This window comes from Anabrus simplex, chromosome 6 (assembly GCF_040414725.1).
Source record: "Anabrus simplex isolate iqAnaSimp1 chromosome 6, ASM4041472v1, whole genome shotgun sequence".
Classification (NCBI taxonomy): domain Eukaryota; kingdom Metazoa; phylum Arthropoda; class Insecta; order Orthoptera; family Tettigoniidae; genus Anabrus; species Anabrus simplex.
This window is the reverse complement of record NC_090270.1, coordinates 202,269,518-202,297,085: the sequence shown is the minus strand read 5'-3', so window position 1 is coordinate 202,297,085 and position 27,568 is coordinate 202,269,518. Positions and strand designations below refer to the sequence as shown.

The 27,568-nt window shown below is 38.1% G+C and overlaps 1 protein-coding gene across 8 annotated transcripts in view; it reads right to left on the bottom strand.

Annotated features, from left to right (window-relative positions):
* LOC136876309 (putative helicase mov-10-B.1) overlaps positions 1 to 27,568 on the bottom strand; it is a 481,476-nt gene that overhangs the window by 223,208 nt on the left and 230,700 nt on the right. For all 8 annotated transcript variants that reach the window (XR_011018462.1, XM_068228374.1, XM_068228371.1 and 5 more), the window contains one exon: positions 2,911 to 3,058. Coding sequence is in view for 7 of the 8 variants with exons in the window: in XM_068228374.1 (XP_068084475.1) it covers positions 2,911 to 3,058 (148 nt within the window). In the remaining variant the exon portion in view is untranslated. The remainder of the gene's footprint in view (positions 1 to 2,910; positions 3,059 to 27,568) is intronic.

The following is a 27,568-nucleotide window of genomic DNA, read 5'->3' as shown; positions in this document are numbered from 1 at the left end:
TAATGTTATACTTGAAAAAGTGGTCAGAGAGTGGAGGAAGAGACTGATGGAATTAGGGGTGAAAAATGGAATATCACTGGGAAGATCTGGAATCAAAATTGACTGTCTAGCATTCGCAGATGATATGGCAATACTGGCAGAAGACACTGAAACAGCCAAGGTACAAATTGAAACACTTCAAGAGACTGCTGTAAAGACGGGACTTCAGATATCCTTCGAAAAGACGGAACTAATGATTCAGGACAAAAAGGATCCGACACAAAATATTGTCACCAAATATGGAACAATTAAAAGAGTACAGAAGTTTAAATATCTAGGGGAATGGATAACCCCAACAGGACTACCAGGAATAGCATTACAGGAAAGGGCAAGAAAGATGGAAGCAGCATACCAGTTATGTCGAAATGTCCACAATAAAAAATCAGTTTCATTCACTGCAAAAATCAGACATTACAACACTGTCATCAAACCAGAAAGTCTATATGCGATCGAATGTATTCCACTGAACAGGAAGGGCTTACTAGAAAACATTGAAAAGACAGAAAGGAAGATCTTGAGGAAGATACTAGGGCCCAGGAAAGTGGGTCAAGAATTTAGACTGCGACCAAATGAGGAACTATACAAAAGGACCGAAAAAATCACAACATCCTTCAAGAAGAGAAGACTCTGCTTCTACGGACACATTAAAAGAATGCCACCAGAGAGAACAGCCAAGCGAATTCTGGAATACATGGAGAACAGGAAGACACAAACTAGCTGGCTTAAAGGGGTCAAGGAGGATATGGAGGAAAATAATATATCACAGCAGGCAGTATACAACAGACAGGAATACAGAAAAATCATCAACAAAATTAAGGGATTCCAAGATCAAAGTAGCAAAAAACGGACCGGCAACAACTGGTCACGAGAACGTAAAGAAGCCCACTCCGAAAGGATGAAGAAGTACTGGGCCGATCGAAAGAGGAAGAACCGTAAATGAATGATGCTTAACGTGGTCCATAGTAGACCTATTCGAAAACAAGAAGAAGAAATTAAAATAAATGTTAACATTTTAAAAACACACTAGTTGTTTACTTAATGAAAATTGTTTAGTATGACCTCCTAAGACATCTATTATTTTTTTTTCATAAGTGATAGCATTTCATTTTCATTTCATTTTCTATTACCAAACAAACTTCAAAGTAATGATGATACAAGAAAATTAGAAATTGGGAGCCACAGACCAAATTGCCCAGGATTTTATTGCATACAACACACTACACATCAGGAGCATTTCCAACACCTCAAGTAACTCAAAATATTTATGGTTTGGTCTTCCATCTTGTTCCTAAATTGTGCACTTGAAGTAATAATTTTGAATTATCTTATTAATACCGTCTTCATCTTTTAATTTAGCCACCTCAGAGGTGCTAAGGGAACTTCCGTCTCTTTCTAAACTCTCATGTATTAACCACAAATTCAAACCCTATTCTCCCTTGTGTGATCTGTGCCGGTCCCGTGGTGTAGGGGTAGCATGCCTGTCTCTCGCCCGGAGGCCCCGGGTTCGATTCCCGGCCAGGCCAGGGATTTTTCTCTCGACCTGAGGGCTGGTTCGAGGTCCACTGAGCCTACGTGATTAGAATTGAGGAGCTATCTGACGATGAGATGGCGGCCCCGGTCTCGAAAGCCCAGAATAATAGCCGAGAGGATGTGTCGTGCTGACCATACGACCCCTCTTAATCTGCAGGCCTTCGGGCTGAGCAGCGGTCGCTGGGCAGGCCAAGGCGCTTTCAAGGGCGTTAAATGCCCTGGGGTTTGGTTTGGTTTGCGTGATCTGTGAGCTAAACTGTACTTTTAAACTGAAATATGACTATTTCATCATTAATATATAAGTAATAATAATAACAACGTAAACGTTTCCACCTTTTCAATACTAAAATATATTCACAAAATTATAAATTACACGGTACTAGTTTCGACCCATCTAGGGGTCATCATCAGCCGTATTGGAGCAACTAGTACCGTGTAATTTATAATTTTGTGAATATATTTTAGTATTGAAAAGGTGGAAACGTTTACGTTGTTATTATTATTACTTATATATTATTCTCATTTCAATATGGACCAAAAACATGAAATTCATAACCATTAATATTCATCATTGTTCAGAGTAGTAGACGGGAAACAGCAAGCCGTTTGCGCTGTCACAACAATGAATGCAGATTTTATTATAAACAGGGGAGACAATATAGCTGTTACATAGCCATGCCTGACAGAATGAAATGGTTGATTCCTGAGAGATCAGCTTAGACATCAGCTGCTAGAAGATATCTAAACCTAAACAAATTTTAATTGTAATGCCACCAAGACCATCATGGAACATTTATACATGCCTCACAGACCACCAATGTTCTGCGAAACTCTGCTCAGTGGCTCCCAATTTCTAATTTTATTGCATCATTAGCATTAATTTGAAATCAGTTTGTAATTGCTTTATAAAAACACCACTCAAACTTATTCATCTGCTAATGTCATCACACACTATTTCTCCACTGACAGCTCAAAACCCTGGTCTAAGCATTTCTAAATTCGGTGAATATAGAACTTCAAAGGAAAGGATTGCTTGAGACTAGCCCCCATCACGAATATGTACCTTAAAAATAAAAAATGGTGGAGGAGATCCATGCAGGATTCTGTTTGTGTTATAAGAGTACCCAAGTTAGAGAATTAGATACAGTTTACAAGATGTTCACAGATCAGAATCTCACGAAAAAGAAAAAAACACACTAAAAACAATGACACAAAATTCAAATAGTAACTTACTTTAACAACATTACAAAAATAATTGAACTTACTAGTCACTCAATGAAGTATATCTATTCATGACCTAGATTGAAGAATAATAATAAAAATTATCATATAATTTTATACCTGAAGAATTGCTTCTACAATCGTGACAGATTTTCCTGTTCCAGGTGGTCCAAATACAATATACGGTGCTGGCCGACACTCTCCCAACAAGATGTTTTTCACTGCCAATTTCTGTTCTTCATTAGACTCAATATCAGAATTAAATAATCTGGAAAAAGGAAGTCAATGGTAAAATATCGAAGTTATATTACCAAAGGTAATTAAACTAAAAGAGGAGGAAAGAACAGCAATGACAATATTTACTACAGGGCTCCAGGAAATGTTCTCTGCAGCGCCTAAGCATTAAAGTTGGCAGCACGGCTGCTGCCGCTTGTATCAAAACAAAACAAACAAACCGCAAACAGTAAACATTGTACTCGCCACAGCAATTCATAACAGATGCTGGAAGTGTTGTCCTTGTGTTCGAGGACATATTTCAACACGTCTATACATATCGTCGAAGAATTTCACTAAAGTTTCTTGCGTAATGGACTGCACATAATTAATGATATTCACTTTAAGTACACAATCCTTTTTTGGCTCTTAAAAGCTTAGGCCTGCTTGTTCTCGGTACATCGTGAACCCAACATAGAGAATTAAGTACAATTTACAAAATGTTCACAGATCAGAATCTCATGGGGAAAAAAAAGCACTAAAAATACTGAACTCGGACACAAAATTCAAATAGTAACTTACTTTAACAACTTTACTAAAAATAATTCAACTTTCTAGTCACTGAATGAAGTATCTATCTAATCATGACCTAGATTGAAGAATAATATAAAAATTATCATACATAAATTTACTTATCAAATCCCAAACGGTATCCGAGTTTGGACAATTATAATTAGGAAACCGCACCTGAAATTTTAATTTTGCATTTTCTGTAAACGTGATCGCTTTCGCAAAAAATGTATTCCACCAAAAAAGCTCTCTCTTCAGTAGTAAACATTACCGCTTGTATCCTGTTGCACTATTCCAATAATCTATCTGAACTCTCGCTTAAAGCAACACACACTCACTATTTCGACAGCCTACAGCTCACACATGTGGTCTTCCCTATGCTGCTATTCTGTTGGCCTTGGCCTGTCGGCGAGTGAGCGAGACAGATATGACACCGTGCTGCCAAATAAACTGCTGATGCTCCCTTACGCAGCAGCATGTAGGCACTGCGGAGAACATCATCACCATTTTACCAGGGTACACTTTCTCCGTTCCATTGAACTGCTCACCTTCTAGAAGGCCATCTGTGCCATGAATCTTGAACTAATTTAATACAAGATACTTGGACCTTCAACCATTTGATGTCTCTACCATCGGCCTATGTGCTCCCTCCGGCGGGATTAAGGACAATTCTTAAGGGAATTTCATTTTGTGAAGGTGGTAAACCGTAAGTTTGTGAAGATTGTTTTATTCAACACTACTATGGCTTCCTTAGTTATTAACCAATCAGGAATTTAGTGTATATTTCTATAGTCAATTAAAACTGGGGGTGTGTATAGGTATCTTGCCTATCTGAAAAGAGTTCTGGAAACTTCCCCTCGAAAATGCTATAAAAGCTGGGCTCTTTAGGACCGTACTGTCAACTTCATCACTCCGGTCTGGTGAGTGTGGCATAATTAGGAGGCAGGGACTGCAGGGCAGTGTTCAGAAGGCCTAACTATTCAAGGAAATGGCAGAAATTTCTTAACATGTGATAGCTTCAGTCAGATAGCTTGAGGGGAAGGTTCCAAACTTCTTTTCTAAATGCAAAGTCATAGTTTAAATGTAGATTTTTGGCAAGTCTGAGGACTCTGTTCCAATCCCTGCTGGGAAAAATGTAAACTAAGGGATCGACGTGTTTTTACCCTCTACTAATTTCCATTCAACTTGGTATGGGGTGACTTAAATTTTCTAAACCTCTAAATTCTGAACTCATTTTTTGGGATTTAATATTATTCATTTAGTTACCCCTCTGTAGTATAGGCTTAGCCTCTGCAACTTCGGCCCATAAGCCAATTCAGGGTTTTAAGAGTTTAAGGGAGTGCAAGTGTTTCGCCTCCTAGCCTTTTTTCATGGCCAATCAGATGAAACCTTTTATTTTTACATTAAGGTCATTCAGTACGGGCACTCATTGCCCCCATTTAAATTGTAATTATTGATAGACGAGTGTGTAAAAGACCGTTGAGCAGAAGTGACTGTAAACACAGTACTTGAAGTTTATCAGGCATAACTTTGTAAGAAGCTTGTGCCTCTCGTGGAGCAAACATGCTCTTATGATAGTGTACCTGTCCACAACTATAATACCCATACTTTATATATCATGTTGTTGATAACTCTCTCCCAGTTATTGTACCTGATTTTTGGACTTAGAGTCTGCTGTTATCAGAGCTGACTAGCTCATTTGTATTTCTAGTTAACTGTTATTTGTTTCTATCAATCAAATTTTAAAATAAAAAATAAAAGGAAAGAAATAACATTTCAAAATTTACGCTCGGGTCATTTCCTTGTCCGCCCATTCACCCTGGCACCTCCTTACATTTCTCTGTTCCACAATAACCCTGCAATAATAATAATAATAATAATAATAATAATAATAATAATAATAATAATAATAATAATAATAATAATAGTAATTGTTATAGGGATTTATTGAGGACTGCATAGGTAAGGAGGCGCGTGGGGTGAATGGCTCGACAGGGTACCATTTAGAGTAAAAGTTCCTCTAACAAAAATTTGTAAATTTTATTTCTTTCCTCTCTTAACCCTTTCTGGGTCACGGCACAATATATTGCGTCTTGCAGGAAGTGCCACAGCAGTTACGGCGCAATATATTGTGTGTCGAACTTCCGAGCATCGTATCTTCGCTTCTCTTTGACTTTCATCAATGATTGAAAAATTTGTTGTATATGTCATCTATCGGATATATTCTCCTTGGGAGCACTCTTAACTTTAATTTTTCATGTGAATGTCTACCACACTTGCGAGTCAATGCAATCTGATAAAACATCCATAAAATCCATAAAATGGTATAAAAAGCTAATCTTCCACCTGTTGGAGATTGTAGTTCTGAACGGCTTCATTTTGGAAAGGATTTTGAAAGGACTAAAGAGACCTCATAAGGCGTTCAGAATGGAAGTCGTCTGATCACTAGCAGAGAATGCTCCTCCGAGAGCCACACGACCTATTGGAGGCCGACTTTCAAATGGTGATACACCTGCAATGTTAACCCACCGACATTTCCTTTCTCTTATTCCCCCAAACCAACCCGAAGGGAAACCACCATCCAGAGTGTGCCATGTGTGTGCACACACTGCAAGAAGAGAGAAGACCAGGAGGACAATGTACCAGTGCAAGGACTGCAACAAAACTGTGCCCAGCCCCATGCTTTGAGGAATGCCATACCAAAAACAAAAAACTTTTAAGCAGGTAAATTGTGTGATATTGTTTTTCATTTCATTCATCTGTATGTTATCCATTTTTGTGAATATAATGTCCCATGAGTGAGTTTTGCCATTTATAGAGAGGTTTATTTATGTGCCTGTAAAAGCCTAAATTGTGGGGTATGTGAGTTTGGAAAACCTGACCTCGAAAGGATTATATCCTGAATAGAATTGTTTTCAACATTAAAAAAAAACAGAAGAACATAGGGGCTCAAAATTTAATTTACAACCTTAACAAATAACACTGAGCTCATTAAGCTTTTTTTTTCTTCTCTCCTTCAATCGGCCTAGTAGTGTGGGTAATATGACTTAGAAGTCCTTAATCAGGTAAAAAACTCAATGTGAGGAAAACTCCCAGTTATTAACCTACATATCAAAGAGCATGATTGCTCGTAACAGGTGCCATTTCATTTCAGGGTTGTACCTGAAACACCAGGTTTCATCCTCAGTGACAATACAGTTCAAGAAATTAGGTGTCGCTTCCACCATTTCGACGAAATAAATCCTGTGAAGCCTCTAAACGTGCCTGCTTCTGATTGTCAGTCAAGTGATGTGGCACAAAACGAGAACATGTTTTCCTCTTTCCTGATTTCTGGGTAACAATTTGTTGCAAAGATTCACGGTTAATATGCAGTTCATCCGCTATCATGCGCACAGTTAATCGCTGATCATTCGTGATTAATGTCTTCACCTTCTCAATGTTTTCATCACTGAGGCAGTCGCCGGTCTTCTGCTACAGGGGTTGTCAGAAACACTATCCCGGCCTCCTCGAAAACTGGTGAAGCACTCGTACACACACTTCAAGGACAGTGCTTGATCTTCATAAACACGTACCAGCAGCGCATGCGTTTCTTTCCGTGTCTTGCCAAGCTTATAACAAAACTGTACATTGATCTTTCGGTCGTTCATGTTCATGCTCCTGTTCGCAGTTCAAAACCAGCGCACTAAACATGCACTGTGTCAAACAGGTCTTGCACGGCACACACACAATGCTTAACTGAACAACGTTGGGAGAGGTGGCCAAAACCTGCTGTTATGCAGGTGCAGCGTTGTCTCTCGCCAGTGTTGCCGGATCGACTATTCTGACTTCACAATTAAAAATAGGAAAGAATTTCCACCAATCAATACTTGTTTATTGCTTATATTAAGCTACAGGACCGGTTTCGACCCCATATGCAAGGTCATCTTCAGCTGAACCATGAATACATATTTATATGATGAAGCTTACCTTAAGTTAATTGACAAACAGAACGCGACACGTAACAGAAAAACATCAAACAACACACCCAGCTCCACCCCTACCCCCACAACAACAACTCTCCCTACCCCTCCTTCCCTTCCCCTCACAGCAGCTAGTATGAGCCCAAGAAGAACACGAAGTAGTACAATACAAGCTCGCACGTCAAACGCAACTCGGCTACACCAACAATAGTAAGTACATATTCAAATTTACACACATAACCTTTAGACATTCCTCCAACATAATATCTCTCATAGCTCAATCTTATCTTCCACAGATAAACATAACACCATTGCACAGCTACAAATGGGAAAGGAGCCATTACTTTGAACCCAATTTTACGGACGCCACAGGACAACAAGATTTGATTCTAACATAAGGCAACATACATAGCAGAGCTGAACATATTTTAGCCGAATTTTATCTATACATCTGGCAACTTTTTTTAAAATTGGAAAGTGTTTTATCCCACATGAAGACTATATCTTTTACTCATGCAATTTTACAACCATATCTGTTAAACTCCAAGAACAGCAGCTGAGTGTACAACAGTAAATGGGACTTAAATACGAGAGTTGATGAATTGACCAACAAGCAAGATACGAATGTTCAAGTGCACGAAATGTTTTTTATATATTGTATTTTATCCTGTACATATATATATAAGTTAGTTTAAGTGAAGATATGTTTTATACACTAATTTTAGGACTTCAACATAATATTTTAGATATACAGTTGCAATATTGTACATACTGACATATATGCCAATTCACGTTAAGACATGCCCCATTTGTATGTGACTAAATGCACATCATCATATGACATTCCTTTGACAATGCAATTTTAATCTAAGCTTCATCATATAAATATGTATTCATGGTTCAGCTAAAGATGACCTTGTATATGGGGTCAAAACCGGTCCTGTAGCTTAATATAAGCAATAAACAAGTATTGATTGGTGGAAATCCTTTCCTATTTTTAATTGTGTAATTCGTCAATACGGAAATGAAGATTATACATTACGATATTCTGACTTCATTCGCCGAACTTTATTGTCACAGGTTGTATATATGTTAGTTTTGTTCCCAATTAACGAATCCACACAGTGAAAATCTAGGTGCAAATGGTTTCTGAAGATGGGCTCTGTATTCTTCAAATCACCACTGATCTGCAGTTGGGGCAGTTGCCCAGGTGGCAGATTCCCTATATGTTGTTTAACTAGACTTTTCTTAAATAATTGCAAAGAATTTGGAAATTTATTGAACATCTCCCATCATAAATCATTCCAGTCCCTAACTCCTCTTCCTATAAACAAATGTTTGTCCCAATTTGTCCTCTTGAATTCCAACTTAATCTTCATACTGTATTGCTGTCTTTAATACCTTCAAAAAACACCACTCAAACTTATTCCCATGATCTACCCTATCAAATGCCTTAGATGGTATATCGCGATACAATCCATTTGACTTTTTGAATCTAAGATATCTGCTATATCTTGCTGGAATCTGACAAGTTGAACTTCAGTGGAATAACATTTCCTACACCTGAACTGCCTTCTCTATCAAACCAGTTAATTTTGCAAACAAGTCTAATATTATCAGAAAGAATGCCTACCCAAAGCTTACATGCAGTACGTCACACTAAGTGGTCTGTAATTTCTGGCTTAATGTCCACCACCCTTTCCTTCATACAAAGGGGCTACTATAGCAACCATCCGTTCATTTGGCATAGCTCCTTCATGCAAACAGTAATCGAGTAAGTATTTCAAATATGGTACTATATCCCAACCCATTGTCTTTAGTATATGCCCACAAATCCATCAATTCCAGCTGCTTTTCCACTTTTCAACTTTTATATCTTATTGTAAATGTTTTTGTTAACATAGGTAAATTTCATTACTTCATTAGTATTAGTCACCTCCTCTATCTGGAAATTATCCTTGTAACTGACAATCTTTATATACTGCTGACAATACTTCTGTCTTCTGTAGATCCTCACTTACACACTACCCTGTTCATTACTGGTTCATGGAATGTCCTCCTTGGAACTTTTTTTTGCCTAAAGTACCAATACATACCTTCCATTTTTTCACCAAAATTTGTATGACTGCCAATTATCCTTACCATCATGTTACTCTTAGTTGATTTCTTTACTAGATTTAATTCCCTACTAAGATCCTTCAATTTCTCCTTATGTTCAGGACCTTTTCTAACTATTTCTTCCCAGCCTACACCTCCTTAGTCTCTTTACTTCTCTGTTATAATATTTTTCAACAACTGCTTTAAGCCCATCCCACAGTCTGTTTACATTTTTATTTACTGTATTCCACTGATCACAATTACTTTTTTAAACTCCCTCATGCTGGCCTTATCAGCCACATGGTACTGCCTAACAATCCTACTTTTACGACCTTCCTATTTATCACATTTATTTTTAACTACGACAAACACAGCTTTGTGATCATTGATACCATCTATTAGTTCAGTTTCTCTATAGAGTTCATCTGCTTTTATCAGCACCACATTCAGAAATTTCTTCTCTCTAGTTGGTTCCATCACTTTCTGATTCAGCTGTCCTCTCCAGATTAACTTATTTGCCATTTGTTGGTCATGCTTCCCGTTATTCGCATTACTTTCCCAACTGACATTTGGTACATTGAGATCATCTGCTATCGCTTCCCCACATAGCTGATTATCTTATCAAATAACTCTGAATCAGCATCTGCATTACCCTTTCCAGATCTGTACACTCCAAAAACATCAAGTTGCCTTTTATCTTTAGAGATGAGCCTTACACCTAGAATTTCATGTTTGTCAACTTTAACTTTTTCGTAGCTTACAATTTTCCCCCCAGAATGAATACTTCTCCTCGTACCATTTCTATTATATCTGTATGATAAACACTCCAGTTCCATGAGAAAATTTCTGCATCCATTACATCATTTCTCAGCCAAGATTCAACTCCTCTAATATCAGGTAAGTAAATATCTATTAAATTACTTACTTCTATTCCATTCCATTCTTTATAATACTTCTACAGTTCAACACTAACATTTTTGTGTCGTCCTTACTTGACTTCCAAATCCTTGTAGCCTCATCACTGCTCCCTACTCCACTCCATTTCCCTGAATGTGTCTCCCTATAACACTTCCAAACAAACTTTGTAACCTATATGTACCACTGCAGTTCAAGTGAAGGCCATCTGAGTGCAGATCCCTATCTCCTACTCGTCCATTACGATCTAGAAATCTCCTTCTCAGTTTTCCACATACCCATTCCACAGTATCATTTAAATCCCTGAACACTTTACAGTCAGTATTCCTCCTACATAGTATTCCACTGATAAACTCTGCTTCCTTAAACTTCATCCATGCTGCATTTACGAGATCCTACACATCCACAACTGTGTTGGTATTTATATCTGCTTGCCTTATGTTACTGGTAGCAACTTGAAACACTACCATCTCTCCACTTCGTCAAGGTCTTTTTGCAGTTGCTCACAATTCTGTTTGTGATGTAGTACTTTATACAGTTACAACATCATCCGCAAAACAACCTTCCCTGCTACTATAAGTAAATTAATAAATACGAGTTAAAGGGTTCAAAAGCCTTGGAAAGGGTTATGGTGTTCCCCACAGGCGACCTGCAGCTTTTGATTTGCCAGGAGAGCTGTGAAAAGAGGGCAACTGATAAATGAAAGCATTAACCCTTTGGGCTCCAAGCAATAACACACCTTGTTCTATGCCAGTTCCAAGTTTATTTTGACAGAATAGTAACGTTTGGTCATGCATACACAATAATTTATGAAATTATAAATTCTCAAATGTGAGTATTTGGCATACAAATATCTATTGAAATAACTTCAGGGTGTTATATTTTTCAAAACAGACCCTTGAATGGATGAAAAATATGCCATTCTTCAAGGATGTATTTTTGCAAAACCATTTCCTGGAGATCTTCTGGATGATGCATATCAATAAACCATCCCCCAATGCTCAAGGATATTACACTACTGGTAGTAAAATAAACTTAGATTACATTGATATCCAATGTAGGAAAGTATACAGTACATTGCAAATATCTTCTCACGTGCATATCTATTAGTCTCAGACATGATTTCTCGAAGTATTACATCAGAAAAAAATTACTGCAACTGAAAAAGTTCGAGAGGCTTCTGAAGTTTTGACCTACCTTTGCAACACACTGTGCACTGAAAACAAACCACAGCATATAAGCATCCTGAACATATATGTTCCAACTGGCTACTCATTGCCCAGGAACTGCAACAGCTCTTCCATTATTACCAGATCCACGCTCACCATCATTGTGATTTTCACTGCTCGAGTCACTTGAATTAGCAGGTAAACTTTCAATCTCACTGAAGGCACTAACAAGAGACTCCTCGCTATTACACAATTAGTTCAGTAAATCACTAATCTAATCCATACACATTCACTTGCTACCTTGGCCTGACATTTCAACAGATAGCTTGTGACAAAACACCAATAACGAAAAATGAAACTATCAAACAACTAAAAACAACTGATTTATATTGCGCATGGATGTAGCTCAAGCTTTCCACTACAAGACTGCAGCCCCTAAGAAATAACCAAAATAATGTAATAAGGCAGTAAAATTCAAATTCATATATTCCTTGGGCAGGTGATACCCAACACATGAGTGCAACAGAGATATTTATTTCTTTGGCTGCTCTCGACGACCTGTCAATGTGGTGATGTTAACATGGAAACTGGAAGAAGTAGTAGAGTTTATGATAAAGACAATGGGACTAAGTAAACAAAATGGAAAGGAAATTCAGAAAAAGAGTTGATGAAGAAGATTTAAAATAGAATTACAGCAATGGTATGAAGTGAAGAATGGAGTAAGAATTGAAATCTGACAAGACCTTGTAATTGTTTTTCTGAATACTAATAAAATAATCATAAATAAAATTAAATTACTCAAGAACTTAATAAAATAATTGAAATAAATAAAAATAATTAATCGAAACGTCCGTAGTTCACCAGAATGTATCGCTCAAATTTAGATAGAGCATTATAATTCTCTCTCCCAGGACATGTACATAAAAGCTGCATACTGGTACATCTGCTTCAGGCCTTACCTAACCTTCTGAAAATGACTAAATAGATAGGAACTGCACCTAGGTTCATCAATAACTCCACTGATTCTAAAATAACTAACTATATTCTCAATAAAATCTGTGCACGAGCACCTCATCAACACACCAAAATATACATATGATGATGATGATAGCAAACACTCGTAATCGAGTAGTTTTGTCTTCCAGACAGGATGCCTCTTCATTTATGCATTCGAAGGTGACTATACAGTCCAATGCGGGAGTTACACAATTTTCCACAGTGATGACAGGTAGTCCCAGGTGGAGCAGTCGTGTTATTTCTATGTCTCCTCAGCACTTCTTTTTCTTTCCTACGTTGCCTCTTGTTATTCGCTGTACGTCGGCGGTTTTCTTCAAAAGACAATGTGCCGTAATAGACTAGTGATCTCCAGGATGAACAGTCAAGGACTAAGTTCTCCCAGTTATCAACATCAATGTTACCTTTTCAAGTTAGCCTTGATTACATCTTTAAATCGCTTCCTCTGACCACCTACACAGCGTTTACCTACTGATAGCTCAGAGTAAAACACTTGTTTGGGAATGCGATTATTGGGCATGCGAACTACTGCCCTGTCCATTGTAGCTGGCGTCTTAAAACCATCAATTCTATACTGGTGGTGTGTGCCTCTTCAAGAACGCTGACATCCATGCGCCTGTCTTGCCAAGTTATTTGCAGTATTCTCCTCAAGCAACGTTGATGATACTGTTCCAGCTTCTTAAGGTGTCGACTGTAGCATGTCCAGGATTCAGATCCATAGAGTAAAGTTGGAACTACAACAGAATTGTACACAAGAATTTTTGTTGTGATAATGACATCATGATTGTCAAAAACTCGAGATCTTAACTTAGCAAAGGATGCTCCTGCACATTTAATTCTGTGTTGGATTTCTGAATCTATATTTGCACTTGATGAGAGGGTGCTGCCAAGGTATGGGAAGGTGTTTACAACTTGAAGGCTCACTCCATCAATTGTGACACTGATATCTCTTTGACCTTCCCCAGGGGCTGGTTGGTATAGGATTTGTGTTTTGCTGGTATTCAGTTTGAGTCCAATCTTGTTGTACACAGCAGAAAAAACATTCAGCATTATCACAAGCTCTTCTTGTGTCTGAGCATACTGTAACTAACGATGTCTGAATTCCTGCCTTTAAATGGCTCAAATTAAAAAGTTTAGCATCCTTCCTGTAAGTTATATGAATTCCAGGAGGGAGATCATCTCTGACAAGTTCCATGACAGCGGCAACATACAAGGAAAACAAAGTGGGGGCTATCACACAGCCTTGCTTAACACCAGTATTGATATGGAATGGCTCTCCAATAGAGCCATTGCCAATGACAGCTGCCATCATATCACTGTAGAGGAATTTCAAGATGGCAATAAATTTCTGCGGAAATCCATATAGAGCTAAAATTTTCCACAAAACTTCTCGGTTCACAGAGTCAAATGCCTTAGTAAGATCAATAAAGGCAATATAAAGAGGTTTATTTTGTTCTTTACATTTTTCCTGGAGTTGACGAGCTGTGAATATCATATCTGTGGTTCCTCTAGAAGGCCTGAAGCCACAGTGACTCTCTGGAAGTATTTTTTCCACCAGGGGTACAATACAATTTGCCAAGATTTGAGCAATAAGCTTTCCCAGGAACGACAGTAAGGATATTCCCCGATAGTTATTGCAGTTTGTTCAATCCCCTTTCTTAAATATGGGAACTACCAGACTGTCTCTGAAATCAGGAGGCATTTCTTCTGTGCTCCAAATTTTGACAATCAGTTCATGTATGTGTCTTATTAGTTCCTCACCTCCTTCTTTGAGAGCTTCCACTGGTATACCATCAGGACCAGAGGCTTTGTTACGCTTTGCTTGATTGACAGCATGCTTAACTTCATCTAGTGTTGGTGGGGAGCCAAGTTCTTCATTGATGGGAGCTTGTTTTAATATATCATACACCTGGTCATCAATAATTGAATCCTGGTTCAAGAGGTCTTCAAAATGCTCTTTCCACCTATTCATGATGGAGTACTGATCTTTTAAAAGTGTACTCTTATAGCTGGACCAAAGAGGATTCCTCCCAAAGGTGGTGGGACCATAAACTGCTTTTGTCACTTGGAAGAACTGTCGTGAATCTTTATCTGCTAGATATTCCAACTTTTTTGCCTTTGCTGTCCACCATGCATTCTTGAGCTCATGGGTTTTTCTTTGGACATTTGCTTTGGCAATACTTACGGCTTGTTTCTTGGAGTGGGAGTTCATGTCCCTTCGTCATGCTTGCAAGGCTTTTCTCTTCTCTGAGATCAATGCTTCAATTTCTTCATTTTCATCAAACCAATCCTGATGTCTTCTGGTCTTATATCCTACTGTTTCTTTGCAAGCATCTTGAATAGTGGTCTTCAGACTCTCCCAGTGTTGCGTTACATCAGGTTGATATTTCTTCGGCAAAGTCCGATGAAGCAGCTCTCTGTATTTTGAAGTAATTTCTGTATTGCGAAACTTCTCGATGTCAAAAGTATGTCTGAAGCTCTTCCGTTGTTTCCTCCTCTGGGTGGACAGTGACAAATGCATCACTGATCTAATAAGTCGGTGATCTGTCCAACAGTCATCAGCTCCAGTCATTGCTTTGGTGATGAGAACATCGCATAGATCTTGCTTGCGGACGATTACATAGTCAATGAGGTGCCAGTGTTTCGATCTAGGATGCTGCCATGATGTTTTGAAGCGATCCCTTTGGCGAAAGATGGTGTTGGTGATTATCAACCCATTCTCAGCACATTTTGAGGAGTCTAATACCATTGGAGTTTTCACTGCCAACTCCCTCCTTGCCAATGACACCATTCCATACTTTATAGTCCTTTCCCACTCTGGCATTAAAATCACCAAGCAAGATGATTATCTAGGTGACTGATGTTTGATAGGATGTCATCCAGATCTGAATAGAATGTTTCTTTGATGTCAACATTGGAGTCTAATGTGGGGGCATATGGGCAAAATAATGTGGCATGCTGGTCACCATTTAATCGAAGTCTTAATGTCATGATGCGTTCATTACGTCCAGTTGGAAGTTCCAGCAGGTCTCTGAGAAGCTTATTCTTGATAGCAAAGCCTACTCCATGTGTTCAGTGTTCGCTGGTAGGTTTACCCTTCCAGAAGAACGTGTATCCTGCTCCGTTTTCATTCAACTGACCTTCAGCAAGACGGGTCTCCTGGAATGCTGCTATGTCGATATTGTATCTTCGTAACTCTCTACCCACAAGGGCTGTTCTCCTTTCGGGTCTCTCATTTGAAGGGTCATCATTAAGTGTTCTCATGTTCCATGTAGCAAAATATAATTTCTTTCTTGTTCGACTGCATTGAGGTGATACCACTGGACACAGCTATCCAATCGGTACTAGAAGTGGCTGACTATGTTTAGGGCACCTTTTCTAGCCCCTTCCCCATGTGAGGTGAGCAGAGTGGACCCTAAATAGGACTGCTCAGTCGTAGATGCAGCAACCGAATTGCTCTACAGCCACAATCCTAAGCAAGATGACCGATCACACATCTACCGCCTACGTGCCAAGTTATCACTAGAGGCTTCCAGACATCACAATCCTGCCCCCGTCGCAACTTCCTGATCGCCACAGGACTTTTGGAAGCGTCAATCTGTTGTTGGAAGACTGCTGTGCGTGAGATTCTTTTAGAGTGAGAGTGTTGTTGCACTTCAACAAACGCACTGTACTTGATGACTTAAGAACTGTTTTCAATGGCAAGCCGATGCAAGACGATTGAAGGGTTCCTAGTCACTGAAGCCTTCGCCCGCCATTCCAGCCGAGGAGGGACTTACTGTCCTTACACCTGGTCCACCGTTGAGGACTTTCTATGCCGTAGACCAAATATGGTTCATCCGCCTTTAGGCGAAGTTTTCCACCCCAAGGGCAAGAGAGTGCCCTGAACTTGATGAATTTATGTGTCATTTCCTACACAAAGGCTTCATCAAACCTACTAAGGGAGGGCTCATCCACCTGTAGCCGTTGGTTCTCCCTTAGTTTGCCAGGTTTGGTACTGGACGCCTGACCCTCAGCCAGACAGTCGCAGGTAGTACCGTCTACTGTCACATACGGTAGCAGGATGATCCTGACCTGACATAAATACATATAATACACACACAAAATATTACTGGAAGAATCCATATTTACAACAACAACAACAACAACGAAACCAGTGGCAAAATGAAAGCGAGAACCAAGCCACCATTTGCAGTTGGTCCGTTGAACAATGCACATATATGTAGATAAGTGCCCTTCACTGTCTCTGTATATCAACACGACTTGTAGATTCTCATAATTTGCACTATTATATCACACAGATACTGTACCTCATAATACTGTGTTCACCGACTCTAACACTTCTTTTAAAGATACATTAACTTTAGCAACAAAGCATGTCGTTCCAAAACCCACATTATGGAAAGTCTGAAAGACAGCACTCCATATCTCTCACCGACATATACGGTAATACCATTACATGTTACAAATCTCATGTTATGGTCCGTATTGAAATGTACTTAAAGTCAAAGAATAATACTAGATTATAAATTCCACCTATTCAATACATAAGAGTTTTTTATTTAAATTTAAGAAATAGATCTTAACATATCAGATACAGGGACACATTTCGCCCATAATGAGGGCATCATCGGCCTAAAAATCTCATACCTGAAAGAAACAAAAAAATCAGGTTCCTGATTGTTCATATTCGTAGTTTTTAACGACGGTCTAAAATATAAATTAGAGGATACTCTTGTAGGTACAAATGTCCTGTTTTTAAATGTGGTAACAAGCAGTGAGTTAAAAGTTAAAAATAAGTATGTAAATTGCTGCGTTGAAATGAAATCTGGTAAATATGGTGCCTTATTCTGGAGATGGCGTAAGGAGCTTATAATAGCTTAATATTTAGGATAGAAGTTGCTCTTAGTGGTAGTTAAATTAAAATCCAAAGTTGTTTGTCTTTTGAAGATATTAATCTTATGTGAAAAGATAAGACGGCAAACTTCTTAAGGAACTTAAAAGCAAGGACAAGTACTTGTCAGAAACGTAGCCATATTTATATCAGCAGGTAGACGCGATTGTAGCTTCTTATATTAAAAGTCGAAAGGAAAACGTGTGAGGTTGAGTAGAGCCAATCTCACATCGATATACTACTAGAAGCGCAAATGTCAGTCATTCAAATGCTACCATGGCAACGAATTAACATTACAACAGTTGAAAAGATAAATGAAATTACACACAACATATTTTCTTCAACTCGCTTCATCTTTAACCAAATTAACATCACAACTGTAGAAGGGCTAAGTAATTTCAAACACATTGTTTTTTCTTCATTCCCTCCTTTCCCTTTAATTTTATTCCTTAACATTTCACTCTCCTCTTGTTTCAGAAATAACACCTCAAGCTCTACTCAACCTCGCACATTTTATTTTAGACTTTTAATATAAGAAGCTACAACCACGCCTACCTGCTAATAAAAATATAGCTATGTTTCTGATGAGTACTTGTCCTCGCCCGTAACTGCCTTAAGAAGTTTGCTGCCTTATTTTTTCACACCAGATTAACAACTTCAACAGACAAGCAACTTTGGATTTTAATTTAACCACCACTAAGAGTGACTTTTATCCTAAATATTAAGCTATTATAAGTTCCTTACGCAATCTTCAGAATAAGGTACCATATTTACCAGATTTCATTTCAACATAGTAATTTACGTATTTATTTTGAACTGTTAACTCGCTGCTTGTTACCACATTTAAAAAAAGGACATTCGTAAAAAAAAACTATAATAAGGATCGATTATAAGACTTTGTCATAAGAGTACTTATAACTACTGTCTTCCACTTGCTAGTCTTTTTTAGACATTTGTACCTACAACAGTATCCTCTTATTTATATTTTAGACCTTCATTAAAAATGATAAATATGAACAATCAGGATCCTGATTTTTAGTTTCTTTCAGGTACGAGACTTTTAGACCGATGAAGCCCTCATTATGAGCAAAACATGTCCCTGTATCGAATAGATGGAGTTTATAATCTAGTATTATTCTTTGACTTTATATAATACCATACCGCCACAAGTGATACAACACAAAGTGCCTAAGCACTCCGCAATTTGTAAGTCAGTCACGTTCCACACACATAAAAAGACTACCTTCCACAAAGTTTAAAGTCCAGTCCAGTTCAGTCCAGTGTGTTGCAGCAGTGTCACTCCAGTATCGTTTAGTGTAGTTTCACTCCTGTATCGTGTGTCAGCACTACTTCATTCCCATACAGTGTCGTCCCTCGTCATATCCTCACATGCCTAAATAGACATCAGCTTTCCCCTTCCTCTCACATGATCCGTCTGGATTCATCCTGGCCAGCCAATCATGAGTACATCCTCTGGTCAAGACCACACCCTGATCTTCTTCCTGGCCCCAAGACAGTAACACCATCAACGGACACTAGGTTGTTTCACATGAGTCATCGGAACTTTTGGACTACAATAACAAGTCCACCTCATCAGACTTTGGGATAGACACATGAGTCATACGAATTCCTTGAGTTACGATAGCAATGATTTTCCCATCAGTTTGTACAAAACAAATTACTCGTATTACATATGGAGGCTTCCCACTTTAAAATATTAAGAATAAATACACAAATGAAATAATGATGATAATTAAGAAATAAAATACTGACAAAAATATCTCTCACTTCTAAATACAGTGCGAGGGTGTGATATATGTACTATCACAACCTGAACGAGTATGTTAAGACAGCTTAACAAATCAATGACAGGATAATGAAGGTGATACTAAGACTTGAGATTGGAACTGTTGATACAATTCAAGTGAATGCTCAACAGATCAGGGAATAAGAGATTATAGTATCATTTGTCTGTGGGAAGAGGAATAAGACCCAACAGATTTTTGTAGAAGAAATTACCTTTTAATTGGGAACACTTTATTTAGGAAAAAGAACAGCCAAAAAATAACAAGATACAGCTGGGACAAGATTAAGAGAGAGATCGTGTTGTGGTTAAGAAAGGGAATAGGAAACAAATGATTGACATCACAGTTCTGCCCAGTGAATCATCTGAAGATGACAGTGCAGCAATAGCCAAATTCTACCTTGGGAAGATTAAAAACGTGGCAGTATAAAGACAGCAGTGGGAATGGATTGAAATTTCTTAATTTATTGTTTAAAAAACATTTTTGTTGTGTAAGATTTTATTTTGTTTGGACTTTTCGACTTGGAAGGATTGTTTCGATTTCATACACCTGGATCTATCCAGATTCATTTTACATTCTGTTTTAAAAACTCTTATTTATGTGTTGTATCAAAATTATCATTTATCTGTGAATTTTAATTTTTGTTGTTGTCAAAAATTGTGAAATGATGTGTACCTACACGTTCACCGCTCAATTTATCGAAATGGCAGCTTTTCAGCTAAGATCTTCTACCTTTCGGAGGCAATACTTTTTTTTTTTTTTCTTAACTTTGTAACTTATAATGTAATTATCCCTCTGGTTTGCCTCCCGTATTTCTGTGTTGCCTTGCATAAGTACTGAAAATCTATGCACATTACCTGAAGTGTTTTAGGTAGTCATGTAAGTTTTCTGTACCTCTGTGTTTGGTCTTATTTCTACTTTTGTGTAGACTGGGATTTGTCCTCATTTTAATCATGTCATAATATTTATTATTATTATTATTATTATTATTATTATTATTATTATTATTATTATTATTATTATTATTATTATTAACAAATACATTGCAAATGGGAAATATCCCAGTGGCAATGGTCACTTACAGTAATGTAATAATAAAGTAAAGTTAACATAATATTGTCAAAAATCTTGTGGACTGAAAATAAGTATAGAAAAGAGAAACTCTTTTTATGACTAGAGGGGAGAAAGAAGGGAAAGGTCAGATTAGACTTGCAGACAAGCCCCTGGAAGTAGTGGAGACGTTCAAATACCTGGGGAGTGACTTGACTGAATGCCGAGATTAGGAAAAGGATTCAAGCTAGAAGCTGTTTCTATCATAGTGTAAGAAACATGTTATGGGACAAAGATGTGCCAATGGAAGCAAAGGAAACTATGTACAAGATGTATTACGTATCCATAACAACTTACGGAGCAGAAACATGGACAATGACAAAGAAGAATGAGAGTCCAATACAGGCAGCCGAAATGAAGTTCTTGAGGAGTATGATACAGAAGAGCAGAAGAAACAAAATAAGGAATGAGAAAATCCGGGAAGAAATTGGAGTGGAAAAAATGAATGATAGAATAGAGAAGAGCCGACTAAGATGGTTTGAGCACAAAGCAAATGAATGATGAAAGAATGCCAAAAAAGGTGATGGAAATGCAAATGCAAGAAAGGAGAGGCAGTGGACGACCACTAGGCAGTGACTCACTTTCTTAAAAAAAAATTTATGTTATTTGTTCGGGGCGTCGACCCATGTAGATCTTTTGCTCCTACTGGCACCATATTGTATGAACCTGCATGTAATTGGAATGGTGGTAGTGTGAAATGTTGTGTGCGAGGAAAGGAAGATTAAGGACGTCACAAACACCCAGTCCCCAGGCCAGGGATATTAATCATTACAATTAAAAACCCCTTAACCGACCGGGAATCAAACCCGGGGCTGCTGGGTGACAGAGGGACACGTTGCCCCCTACACCGCGGGGCCGGGCCTTGTTTAAATGTTACTATTTCTGGAAAAGTCACATGTAAATAGGACACATGTTTTCGAAACCGACTTTCAGCATATTAGGTCGTGTTACGTACATGTAGTACATGTGGAAGAGATGTTATGTACAGAACAAAAACGGCCAACCAGACACCAGTGGGATCCGAACCCACAACCTCCCGATTTCACGTCGGTTGCTCTACCAATTGAGCTATGGTGGCCTAGGCCATCTTTGTTCTGTTGGAAAGGATCTACTAGCATCACGCTGTAGAGTGCGTTTAAGTTGCCTGTTGAGAGCCACCATAGCTCAATTGGTAGAGCAACCGACGCGAAATTGGGAGGTTGTGGGTTTGGATTCCACTGGTGTCTGGTTGGCCGTTTTTATTCTATACATAACATCTCTTCAACACGTACTAAATGTACATAACACGACCTAATATGCTGAAAGTCCGTTTCGATTACAATGCGGTCGTGAAAATTCAATACACATGTTTTGTTTGCAGATTAAATGTTCCAAAAAGTTTCAATTTGATCAACATATAAGTTCCGTTTCACACACTGCAAAAAAGAAACAATGAAAGGAAACCAAAAGAGAAGGTGTCCAAACAGTTATTACCACAACACCAGCTAAGCCAGGCCCAAAGCCATTTTTTATGGATTTATGTGATGCTCTGGTGGGGGCAAATATACCGCTTGAAAAACTGGCCAATCCCGATTTGAAATAATTTTTAGAGAAGTATACGAAACATGATATCCCAGATCCAACAACCTTAAGAAGAAAAATATCTTCCAATATCATATACACAGGTATAGAAAAGCAGACTGTTACTAATTTATTTATGCTACTTTTTAAATGATAATTTTGAATGATCTATTTGGAAATGTGAAATTCATTTTTGAAAATAGGTCACTTTAAACTTACTTTGTTTACATGATTAGTATTTTATGATTTCACCAAGTAGGTTTTAGCTAAAATTCAAAACAACTTGGGAGATTCTGTGAAAGAAACTACAGACTCAGCAGATCGGTGTGTAGCCAATTTAATAGTTGCGAAGTTAAGTGAGAAAGGACCTGGTCAAGCTCATCTTGTGTGCTGCAAAGTTCTACAAAAAACAAACCATTCTTCAATTGCGAACTACTTCGATGAAGTGAGAGTAGTCTCATAAATTTTAGTAAATGATCATGTACTTAGTGTTTTAAATTGTAAATGAATTCTAATACTTTTACTGATATTTCAGGAATTTTTTGGCCAAATAATTTAGATAAGGAAAGGTTTCTCTTATTGTTGAGTAATGCTGCACCATACATGATGAAGGCTGGAAAAGCACTTAAAGAATTTTACACCAATCTGAAGCACATTACATGTTTAGCCCATGCACTGCACTGTGGGGTGGAAACAATACGTCTTAAGTATGAGAAAGTGAATACACTGATTTCTTCCTCAAGAAAGGTAAATAAATGCATAAAATATAAGTAATGTGGAATATTAATTAACTTTTATACTAAAGCAAATTTAATCTTCTAAACCGTATATTGACATAATGTTTTTATATTAAAAGATGCTCCTAAAAGCTTGTGTTACTGCATAGAGAGGGAGCTGGCAGATTTGCCCTTGCCACCATAGCCTATTCTAACAAGATGGGTTACCTTGGCTAAATGCAGCAATCTTTTACTGTAATAATTTCAAGCAGTTAAGTCGGTAAGAAATCATTAATCTGGCTACAGGTCAAATAGTAAACTTTTTTTTTTTTTTAACTCTACCATCAATGAATTTAATGCTAGGCATAGGGATGTGGCGACCCCATTGCCCAGTGGGTAACAACAGCAATTAGCCACCTGAGTATTGGCGGGAAAACCATACCTATTTAAGGTAGGAGGAAACGCCTGCCTTTCGCCAGAAAACAACATGAGGCACTCTAAGGCTAACAACCTTAGTTGTACAATATTGGACTATGTATAACCCCTAAAATGAATATTAATATCATGGAACAAGCTTCTTAAGAATTAAATTACCCTGAAGACAAAATCAGGGTTTCGGATTCCAGGGTGCCTGACATTTTGAAGCTCGTGAGTGAATCGGAGCACCACAAGAACATTGCTAAATTCAAGAATAAGAGAAAATACTATTTTGGAACATTCAACATCAACTCCTTTATTCAGGTTGGAAAACTGAAACAGTTAACAGCGGAGCTACACAAACTCGACATCTCGATACTGGCCATACAGGAAACGCTGTACTTGGATGAAGAACCCTTTGAATCAGATGGGTTCAGAATCTTCAAAGGAAAGGCCAGAAAAAAGATCATGAAAATCATCCCAGAACTGGGAACAGCCTATGTAGTAAACAAAATGTTTCTAAACACTATAGAAGACAGGAAAACTTAAAAGGGTCCAACAATGGCCGCTCCCCAGACCTAAACTATCCAACACGCTCTGTTCCTCTTCATCTTGCGCCATAGCTTTACCGCCTTATGTCCCGCAATAAACATCATAGAAACCTGCCCCCACCCTACACGTAACGCTGCAACAATACACCACAAATACTGGCACAGTCAACCTCCAAACTCTCAGAAAACGTATTCCTTAATACCAATTTTATATTCTTGTCGAGCTGAATACCGGACCTGTGAAGATTACAAGATTATTTTGTGCATCTACAGAATGGTGGTGTTAATGAAGCTATGTAATATAGAAAGAGACTTTCAAAGGTGGTTAAATGAAGAAGTTATATCATGTTCAAGATCATGCTTTCACATCTCTGCACAGTATTTAAAATACAATTTACCGTTGGTCTTTATAGCTATTGTTGAGAGTGAAGGAGAATTTCCTGTTGTGTATGTTTATCAGGAACTCAAGGGAGACTTCATTAGTTAGTCGGAAGATAGAAAAAATGATGAACTCTTCTCAGAAGAACTCTTAAGGTTTCACCTTACTTTCTCCTGCCTGCTGGCTCTTCAGAAGTGTGTGCGCGTGCATTTTGTATTCAGGAATCATTCAAGGCAAATATTTTCGCACTGCAAGATGTGTGGTTAAGGTTATTTTTAATATGTATAACTTTTGCTTTCTCAACGATTCATTTGTTTCTACATTTGTCCCTGTTTTTATCTCCTCGTAAGATGTGTATTGTTTAATGTAACATCTTGTGTAAAAAATTGGGTTAAATGAAGAAGTTATATCATGTTCAAGATCATGCTTTCACGTCTCTGCATAATATTTAAAATGAAATTTACCGTTGGTCTTTATAGCTATTGTTGAGAGTGAAGGAGAATTTCCTGTTGTGTATGTTTATCAGGAACTCAAGAGAGACTTCATTAGTTAGTCGGAACATAGAAAAAATGATGAACTCTTCTCAGAAGAACTCTTAAGGTTTCACCTTACTTTCTCCTGCCTGCTGGCTCTTCAGAAGTGTGTGCGCGTGCGTTTTGTATTCAGGAATCATTCAAGGCAAATATTTTCGCACTGCAAGATGTGTGGTTAAGGTTATTTTTAATATGTATAACTTTTGCTTTCTTAACGATTCATTTGTTTCTATATTCGTCCCTGTTTTTATTTCCTTGTAAGATGTGTATTGTTTAATGCAACACCTTGTGTAATATAAATGTCTACATGCTAGCCTATTTCCCACATTTTGGCTGATGATGACGCCAAACAGCGTCGAAACTAGTTCCAAGTGCAAATATATGTTATAAATAAACTATAACATTTTTGTATTGAAAAGGTGGACCCTTTTAAGTTTTCCTATCTTCCATTCTCAGTTCAATACGGACAAAAATGAAATTCTTAGATTTAAATCTAAACACTATAGTCGACTTCAAGAGTGTAAACTCAAGACTATCGCTCATGACGGTCAAATCAGCGAATAAGAAATACATGCTCATAAATGCTCATGCACCAATAAATGAGGATAATAAAAAGAACCCCGATATGGTTGAAGAGTTTTGGGACAAACTGGGGGATGAAATACTCAAGATCCCAAAAAATAACATCAAAATTCTCCTGGGGGACTTTAATGCACAAGTGGGGCGGGAAAGGAGATACATTGAAATAGTTGGACAATACCCGGCACACAACAGGATGAATAAAACTCATGTCTACCCATTTCAAAGCATGCCAGAACAAAAAGAAAACATGGGTATCACCAAACCCCTTGCTAGGCGAATTTCAACTGGACCCTGTAGTGATATCGAAGAACAAGTACAAGGAAATTCATAACGTCAAAGTTGGAAAAGCGGTTAATGTAACATCGGACCATTACTTATCACAGACTAAGATGAATTTCATACCCGGATGAAAAACGCATACCTGTGGCAATAGAGTGCCAAAAATTGACCGTGAATTACTCGTCCAAGAAAAGAGGGAAGAATACAGGAAAAAGCTACAGGTGCTAAAAAATTGAAATTAAGTGGCAAAAAATCTGCAGAAGCCAGCATTTGAATTAGCATCTACGAAACATAAATAATAAGCATAAATGGTGGAATGCGAATATGATATCAAAGAAAGATTTGAGGCACGGAAATCATGGAACAAGAATAAGCCTGTGACAAATTTGGAAAAATCATGGGAAATAAGGAAACAAACACACCAAACACTGAGAAGAGTCAGAAGAGAACACCTTAGGACAGAAGTCACAGAAATGGATGAGAACGTCAAGAAAAAAATTACCAGATTATTCCATAGGGCCTTTAAAAATAGAATCAGAGGCTATTCAGCACCAAGCCTGCCTTTCAAGAAAACAGATGGAACTCTTGCCCTCAACAATAAAGATCAGGGGCAGTCGTACCTTATGTGCTGAAGTGCTGCAGCACACTGCCTGTTGGAAAAATAAATTAGTTTAAAAATATTATCTACAATCAAATACAGTGCATTGAAAAAGACATCAGCCAAAGAATAGGAAATTATTCAACTCCCCTCACAACCAGGTAACTACTGGTGCGCTCCACGCCGGGTGCTGTGCGACCACAGCTCAACGAGAATTTCTAAGCTCTTAGCCTGAAACCAGGAACTCTGCCTTTTGCGCATGCGTGCCCAACTTTTCCGATACAAAGAGAATGTGTTCCGATAGGCTGTGGAAACAACAGCCAGGACGTCACTTCACAGCAATTCTTCGTTCGACCACAGGGAGGCAACACTAGCACTAGTCACACTTGCATTACGACCAATATGAGAAGGTGGCAGGTGGCACCCTCTTGACTCAGCGGTAGTATTTAAGAGGGGATCGCTCCAAACAAACGGGAAAACAAAATACTGTAGAGCTGTTCCCGCCAAGTCTTTTAATACCAAAGAGGATAGAATGCTACCAACTTCCCTATTCCATAGCCACATTTGCAAATCGATGAACTATAAAAATTGTACTTTTTATGTTGTCAAAATAAGAACATGATATTGTGATTTTCTTTAATTAAAAATGTGTAGTTTATAAATGGCACTATAAAAACATAACATGTAATTTTGCATTACGCCATTGCTGGTTTTATTTCAATGATGTTGGTGGCATTGGGAAGTTCTGTTTCTGCGCGCTCACACCAAGTGTTTGAGTTCGTGAATATTTTGCCATTGCAGGTGTTATTGTGTGTTTAATTATATAGTTTTATAGTTTTTTATGAGGAATGAGTAGATGTGTTGGGGTTGTTTGCGTGTTTGTTCAGTGTGGAAAACTAAGTGGAGAGCCTCTTGAAAACCACATTTCGGTATGTTTCTAAATATTTTTATTTTTTGGAGTGGGGATGGGTTACAGCACACAACCGATTTTCTGCACCAGCCGCCACTGATAAAGATACCTGTGACATCCTTGCAAAGTACTGTGAATCGCCATGGGAAAAATTGGAGATTGAGAAGGACACAATCCAGAACCCAGATTCTGAACCACTAGGCGAGGAAGAGGTATGGGAAGTAATAAACTCTCTCAAGAACAACAAAGTTCCTGGTGAAGATGGAGCAATAGCAGAACTGTGGAAGATAGCCAATGATGCCTTTATCACTGAAGCGACAGAACTGTTCCGGAATATTTGGAGAGATGAAAAAATATCAGAAGACTGGCTAGTGGCATTAATACACCCACTATATAAAAAGGGACCGAAAACAACTACTGAGGAATATCACTTATCTGTCACGTATAAGATTTTTTCGAAACTCCTATTGAACAGACTGACACCGCAAAATGATCACAAGTTGGGAA